The sequence below is a fragment of the Seriola lalandi genome, unplaced genomic scaffold, assembly GCF_002814215.2.
Source record: "Seriola lalandi dorsalis isolate HSWRI2012SDOR001 ecotype SW California unplaced genomic scaffold, Sedor1 jcf7180002054692, whole genome shotgun sequence".
In the NCBI taxonomy this organism is placed as follows: Eukaryota; Metazoa; Chordata; class Actinopteri; order Carangiformes; family Carangidae; genus Seriola; species Seriola lalandi.
The window spans coordinates 2,426,129-2,434,263 of NW_019525245.1; the positions used below are offsets into that span (position 1 = coordinate 2,426,129).

The window sequence follows — 8,135 nt, forward strand, 5'->3', positions numbered from 1 at the left end:
CCATCCTCGTGCTCTCCTCTCATTTCTTGGCATGACGAGCACAGACAGGCTGTTTACCTGGCGCGATTGAGAGAAGGAGCGAGCGATAGTGACGATGAGCTGGCGAGTTAACAAATCCTGAACCAACAAGAAGGGGAGTTCACCACACACCATTAAAGCCTTTACACACCGAGAGACGGCACAGCGCGGACTGTGTTTCAGCAGGAGGCTCTAATTTACCCCCAGCCTGCTGGCAGCTACAGTGGCAGAAGAGGGTCATGCCGTTGCCTTGTGCATGAATGAGCACAGATTTCTCTCTTTTCTACCGCTGCCGCTGATGTGTTTAACTTTTGCCACTGTCCAATCAGAAGAGGCTTTGGAATCTTTGCAATAAGCTGTGATACTTTTTGACACTTTTGATAAAAAAAAAAAAACATTATGGCCAGAAAGCCTATTCAAAGACAGAGGCCAGTTTTTATGTACCTCTGTGTGTGTGTGTGTGTGTGTGTGTGTGTGTGTGTGTGTGTGTGTGTGTGTGTGTGTGTGTGTGTGACAGAGAGAGACAGAGAGGCAGGCGTCCCTTCCAGTGAGAGGTGGTAATGCTCAGTGACAAGGATAAACAGCGCTGTGGTTTGCTCCTACCGGGGGAGGAGGAGGAGGAGGAGGAGGAGGAGGGGAGGTCTGTGTCAGCCTCTCTCTCTCTCTTCCTCCTGCTTTCTCCTTGTCATTTTTTCAATTATCCCTCTCTCCTGCGTGTCCCCATAGACCCAGAGGCAGGGCCCGCATCATTTAGACTGAGAGCCTGTTTAGATTCTGATTATAGCCTCCTTTCTTCTCAGTCACTGGCATATCTCTCTCTCTCTCTCTCTCTCTCTCTCTCTCACACACACACGCACACACATACTGGCTGCACATTTTTGAGCCAGCATGGGGTGAACAACTGTAGCAGTAGATTTATCTGCTTGTGAGGCTCAAGGGAGCGTTCAGGGTGCACTCGCTGTTGCTTTTTTATAAACTACCACATAGTTTGTGTGTTCTTCTGAATTTATGTCAACTCCCCAAAAAGGCGTGGACAAAACATTCTTGAGAGCATCTTTTTTTTTTTTTTTTTTTTATAAATGTGATCGTTTATGGTGGACAAGCATACGTTAAATAAAATGTCTGATGAGGTTGTTAAGGCTGCTGTGTTTTGGGTGTACTTTTCTAGTCAGAGACCTCAATTAGAAGGATGGCGAAGGTGTGAAATCCAAAGTTCACTCCTAAATTAGAGATTGTGTAGTCATTTAACCAGCCTGTCTTCTATATAAACATGGTGCTGAGCTGCACCGGGCCTATTTCCCCAGGCTGCCTGCTGGTTTAATATCAGATAGCCCTCCTTCCTCTCTTCCCGAGGTTTCATCTGAAATGGAAAGTGGGGCTTTCCTCCTCGTTAGAATGAAAAGTCATCAAGGGAAGAGAGGAGAGAGGGATGGAGCCTCATTGAAATGCAAGCTACATCCCCCCTCTTTCTCTCTCTTCACTCCTCTGGGACTCCATGCCTTTCTCCTCCTTCTCCTTCCCATCTTTCGGGTGCTCCCTCGCTCCCTCTCTTCCTTTGTTAATCAGTTAAACTCCCTCTTCAAACATCCCCTCTAATTACTCCTCCACTCTCTGTAAACGACAGGGCTGTCTCTCGCTTCTCCTCTCCTTCCTCCACTCCTCCCTCCTCCAGCTCCCTCTCTCTATGGCAGGGGTTGACCTCTGTCAGCCACCAGCCCCTCAGCAGAGTGTATGTCTGCGCGTGTGTGTGTGTGTGTGTGTGTGTATGTTTTGGTGTGTGTGTGTGTGTGCACACATGTGACTGATTCCTGCATGTAAATGATAGGAGAGACATCTTAGGTTTTTAAATGTTACTATTATTAGTTTCAAATTTTCCCATTTATTAGTCACCTCCTGTAGAGGATTTTGTGATTGTTCACTGGCATTTGTTTATGTGTGTGTGTGTGTGTGTGTGTGTGTGTGTGTGTGTGTGTGTGTGTGTGTGTGTGTGTGTGTGTTTGTGTGTTTGTGTGTGTGTGTGTGTGTGCATGTCTTCACTGTTGTAGCCATTGCCTCCAGCTCTAGGCCACACTTTCTCTTACCACAAACCGGCTGTATGACTCTTCACACACATCTCTCTATTTTCCAAACATTGTTTCCTTCCTTCCTCCCTCTCTCCCTGCTTTCCTTCCCTCCTTCTTTCCTTTCTTCCACTGTGTGGATGGTATCCGTCCTTCTTCCCCCTTTCTGCACACCCCTCCGTTCACCCCTCCCCATGAGCTTCACCTCTCTCCACTAATCTACTACCCATCTCTCTCTTTTAAATTAACATGCAACATGAAAAAAATGGGACGACAGCAGGAAAAAAAAAATTAAATGCATTTAATAAATGGCTGACTTCAAATCGCCCGGCTTTTCAGACTCTCCCTATTCACAGTCCAATGAAAGGGGAGAAATCATTCACCGGGAGAGACAAAGCCGAATGAAAATATAATTCTGCATTGTGAGGCGCTTTTGTCCTGGCCCGTCAAATCGCTAATGGCGAGGCTTTTGTTTTGTGGCGGCGCTCTCAGGCTGGCGGTGTCGTATGGCGGTGGCAACGCATGCCCCATAATCACCACGCTTTGTGATATTAGATTATAGGGGCAATTAATGGCGTCAAACCTTAACTACTCAGCATTCAGCCTGCCACACACACACACACTCTCAGCCTTAAACCCATGTACATGTGCACGTTCACACACCCACATGCACACACACGCACACATAGAGTACAGTATATCAACACTTGCACACATGCATGTGCATTTGGCTCTGGCGTCGGAGCGTCAGCCAACACACAGAAAGGTGCTATAACTCCAGTAATTATTACGCCTGTGACTTGAAAATGTCAATGGCGGTGTGTATAAAATAGAATGTATGAGTTGTCAGGGAGGAAGAATGGGATGCACAAGAGCAATTAATTACAGCTTTTCATTTGGCAGCTTAGACTGACAAGGCCTGGCGGCGGGGGCAAGCTGGCATGACGCCAAGCGGCACCCATCACCACCCCCACCTTACTCACAACCCCACCCCACCTCCCCAGTCCCCTCTGCGTGTTCCTTTACCGACTGCCACAACACCATCCTTCCCCTCGCTCACCCCACTCTGACTCTGTCTTTTCTTCTGCTTTTTCTCTCTCCCTCACCCCTAGCACGCACGCACACTCTCACACGCACTGCCGCTCATTCATCTGCATACCCCAACACACCCGTCTTCCACTTTTCATGACCCAGCCTGGCCCTCTTTTCTGGAGTCTCTCTGGCCCTTCACCATTACATGTAGCTGGGAGTGTGTTTAGTTAGGGAAGTCTGCTTTGATAAAAGAGTCTAGGGTCACTCACAGACACGCATAAAGAAAAGGAGACAGAGGAGGGGGGGCAGGAGGAGGGGACAGAGGCCAGGTGGTAAAGAGGGTGTTAGTATTTATGGCCAATCTTGTTTACAAAGTCAAATCAGCTCTTTACAGATTTAATTTACCAGTGACAGCTTGTCCCCTCTCTTGCTCTCTACCGCACGATTCCCATCACCCTCCCTGCCTGCCTGCCATCCCCTCAGGTGGTGAGTAGATAGACTGCTCCGAAGAGAGCTGCACACACTGGCACTTGTGCACGCCCACACACACACACACACACACACACACACACATACACACACACACACACACACACACACACACACACAAACACACACACAGGCCCACACACTGATGCGCACACACTCACAGTTGGAAACGACAGAGTGAATATAGATAAATGGACAATTTCAGAGGTGATAACTCATCCTTGTATTTCTCAGTAAAACAGCCATTACTTCTTAACAGACAGGATTATTTGTATTGAGAAGGCAGTATAGTTTATTATTGTGAAGGCAGTGAAACAGGAAGCAGCCATCCCCCTCTCCCTAAATATCTCTCAAATCCTCTATCTCCCTAGCCCCCTTATTTTTTTCTCTCTCAACCCCTTAATTCAGTTAATGAATATAAGTACTTTGTCGGCAGGTTTGTCGGTGTGTTTTTTCATATATCGTCCCTGCATTTATGCATGTGCGTGAGTGTCCCGCTTTTTGATTCATGTGGTTATTTTGTCTTCACTTTGCAGTGTTTGTAATCAGATTAGCATCTCTGCCCATCTCTGTGTACAATGCATGTCCATTAAGAGTGCTTGCACAACAAATCTGCAAGAATCACCACATTTCTCTCGCCATCCTCTCTCTCTCTTTCTCTCTCTCTCTCTCGCTCTCTCTCTCTCTCTCTCTTTCGTCTTTGCCTTTCTGTAGCCGTATCTGATGAGATAGACATCTCATCAGATAGCCACTTTGTTGTTCCTTTCTTCTTAGCCAGGCTTGACTGTGTGGAAAGAAAATCGGAGGGAGTCCTAATCATGTGTTTATGGAAGCAGATAAGATTTTATATTTTTGTGGGGGGATTGCATATCTGTCCCTTTATCTCTGCCTGTTGTTACAGAAATTGTGAGTTTTTATTTTTTTTTCTCCACAATACCAGCCTTGTGTAGGAAATTGTCAACAATATGTGTGCGCTTTGGTGTGACTGTCTGTTGATCTTTGTCTGATGTTGTCAGCTTTTCTTAGCAGTGACTGACAGCAGAGAAGAAGAGACAACACACCTCTCTAACTTTACCTGTCCATACCAGCAGACTGTGCAACCTCCATTCAGATTGTTTGTTTTGAGTTGAGCATTCAGTTGCAGGCACAGTCATGCTTTGAGCTCGCTGTGTTGGTCGGGCCCTTTTCACACAAAGCCTAGCCCAGTGATTGAGTTGTCCTACTTTTGCATGCTAATGTCTAAAGTGTGTGAGGAATTTAAAACACAAGTGTGTCCCTGTGCTGTGCTGTCTTTAGGTGCCTGTGTCTATGGCGATGATGAGTCCACAGATGATCACTCCTCAGCAGATGCAACAGATCTTGTCTCCCCCTCAGCTCCAGGCCCTGCTGCAGCAACAGCAGGCTTTAATGCTACAGCAGGTAAGACACACACACATACACACACACATACTCTCTCTCTCTCTCTCTCTCTCTCTCTGGTTGGATCAAGTCCCAGGCCTGCGTGTTTGGATGTGTCTGCTTTAGTAGGCGCTGACACACACTGGGCGTGATTGTATCTTATTTAATGCTCACAGATCTTTGAAGATAAACACACATCAACATATCCACTTATACACACATGGTCATTTTGAGCACCTCCTCTTTAGCATTGTTGCTAGGAGAATGTGCATGCTCCCGCCTGCAGGCACACTCTTGCACACCTATGCACATTCACATGACGCACACACACACACTTGTGCGCTTTTTTAGCATCAGCCAGTGAATCATAGTGATTCAGGAGTGTGTGTGTTGATGCCCAGCAGGTGATAGAGGCGTTGCCATGTCAACAAAAACCAATAAACACTCTTCATCTGCAACAGATCTATCAAATACTCAGCCACACCAACCTGTGACCTCCTACTTACACAAGTGAAAAACACACGCAACCTTGTAAAGGCTGTGAAGAGGACTATTAACAATGGGGATAGAAAAGTAATTGCAGCGCAGGGGATGTCTAGAAAACACATACATGCAGGAGACACATACAAGCAGACAGATTTAATAAGGAGCGGTAGCTTCAGGCGAGTATAAATTGCAGTGGGAAGATCTGACAACATGTATCATAATGGAAATGTGAAATGTGCTGGCTTTCTGGAAACAGACATGCAGACGGTTAAGAACCTCTTCACTAGCTCTTTTTTTCTCTAACGAGGAGAAAGGAGATGGGGGGGGGGGGGTGATAATGCGCACACACACACACACACACACACATTACACTCCTCCCGCTATTAAAACCACTGAGTTTAACATTGCTCTCCCACTTAATTAACCACAGTATGGACTAGCTCTTAGTGTATATCTGCAAATCAGGCACTTTTCCTCACAGACAGACACACACACACACACACACACACACACGGAACAATCAACCAACATATCACTCACTGGAGCATTAAATTTCATATCCCCATGGCCATACAGAATTGTGTAAGAGTGTGTAAGTAAGGTTTACGGCCCACTGCTACACAGCAGTTGTGTGTTTGTACAGGCAGTCATTTGTGGATTTGTGTTTTAACCATTAAGTTTTCCCTAACCTTTACTTATGCTACAGCTGCTCTGCCTCTCTTTCTTGGTGTGTTCACTAAAGTCAAGGTCATGGTAATAGGCTGGAGAGGTGAGTGCCTCACTTACACATACTCTTAATGCACAGAGCCACTGAATCAAATCATTAAAAAGACCTTAATTATCACTTAATTATTCCCTCAACTCACCACTCTCCAGCCAAGTGTGTGTGTGTGTGCTTGCGTACATGCGTGTGTGTGTGCATGCGTGTGCGTGCGTGCTTGCTTGCATATGCATTTGTCTGTGTGATGAGGAGGCGATCAGGGCTAGTGACGTGGAAAAGAGAGATTAACTCTGCCTAAGGAGCGATAAAAGAGAGGAAAGACAGATGGAAAAGAAAGAGCAGCAAGAAGGAATGAGTCCTGCATTTAAAATAAATTAAGGACAAGAAGGAAAGTCATAGTACAAAAGCACAGTGAATTATTCAAAATTGAAGCTATGGCTGAGATAATATTGCAACAGGAAGTGTAAATCAATTTTGGACAAAAAGAGCAGGTCCATTACATTACACAGCGTGCGTGGTGAGGATGGGCAGTGGTGTGAAATCTGCTCACTGCAGGGTCAGACGCATGTGAGACCGAAGCAACTGCTGCACTGTGAAGTCATTCTCTGGTGAAAAGCCTCTTTGAACATTTGATGCACCATGAAACAAAGACAAACTGCAGACAGACACCTGTACAAGCTGTTCTCAAGAGGATAACTTCCCCCTCCCCAATACACACACACACACAAACACACACTGTGGTCAGTGTGAGTTTTCCTGTCCGCCTTCCTCTCCTCTCAGCAAGATTATAATCTTAATGGAGCTTCCTGAGTAAATTAATGATTAGTAACTCAAACAAAACAGACAATCTGTGGCCAGGGGACTGTGTGTGTGAGTATGCGCGTGTGTATGTGTGTGTGAGTATATGTGAATTATGAGTTATCGTGTGTGTGTTTCCATAAAAGAACCAGACTGAAATGCTAAATTCGGTAGTTTTAAATTATAGCGTTATGCGTAGCAGTCAAGTTCATTCCGCTGAATATCTGCATAATTACAGCAGACAAAGAAATGCTAGTCAAGGTGAAGAACACATAGGGGTGCCAGTAAAAAACTTTAGTCACTTTCCTCTGAGACCATCAGGCTGTTACTATGGCGATGGATGGACAATCTATAAATAACCATACATAACCTGGAGCCACTTCTCTTATCTGCACACGGTATAGAAACAACCCGTTTAAGAGTAGAAACTCTTAGTAGTACAGTGTAGGATGTGCACACACACACACACGCACACACACACGCACACACACAGTGCCAGCAGGTGTTTTATGACAGCAGTACAGTAAATACAGTAAGAGCAGCCTTTAAGTATTCACAGAGGAATACCTCCATGTGCATATCCCTGGAGGCTTAGAACGGTCTTGTTCAGTCATGCAACGTGTGTGTGCGCACATGTGTGTATGTAAAGAGCATGTGCAAGCCACCAGCACTCTTTTTCTATATCTTCATGTTAGCTTCCCCTTTACAATGGCGTGACGCAGTGCGTGTATGCAGGTATAACTCTGGTCTGTTGCCCTTCTGCCAGTCTGCATTGTGCCACAGCCGGATCATTCTATACAGCGCCTGAACTCGGTCAGTTCAGCCTTGTGCAGTAGCTTTGACATACACAATCACCTCACAGCAACAACTTCAGGCACCATAATAGCTCCATGATATTCCTCCGCAGCCTTTGACAGGTCTGTGTTTGCTTGTTCCGTGTGGTTTGTCAAGAAACCACACACAGCCACAACAATAAACTGCGGCCTTCAGTGAACAGAAAGCAACTTCATTCCCTGAGTCTCCTTTTCAAGTTATGGTGTCTGACTATTTAACTGTTGGAAGACTGTGGTATTGTTGAGGTTGATACAAAGTGTGTTGTGACTCACTCGTGTCATGTTTCTCCACCCCACCCC

The 8,135-nt window shown here is 45.8% G+C and overlaps 1 protein-coding gene across 2 annotated transcripts in view; it reads left to right on the forward strand.

The window, feature by feature from the left end:
• foxp4 (forkhead box P4) overlaps positions 1 to 8,135 on the forward strand; it is a 96,876-nt gene that overhangs the window by 58,446 nt on the left and 30,295 nt on the right. For both annotated transcript variants that reach the window (XM_023423485.2, XM_087178573.1), the window contains exon 4: positions 4,896 to 5,018. In XM_023423485.2, coding sequence (XP_023279253.1) covers positions 4,896 to 5,018 — 123 coding nt within the window. The remainder of the gene's footprint in view (positions 1 to 4,895; positions 5,019 to 8,135) is intronic.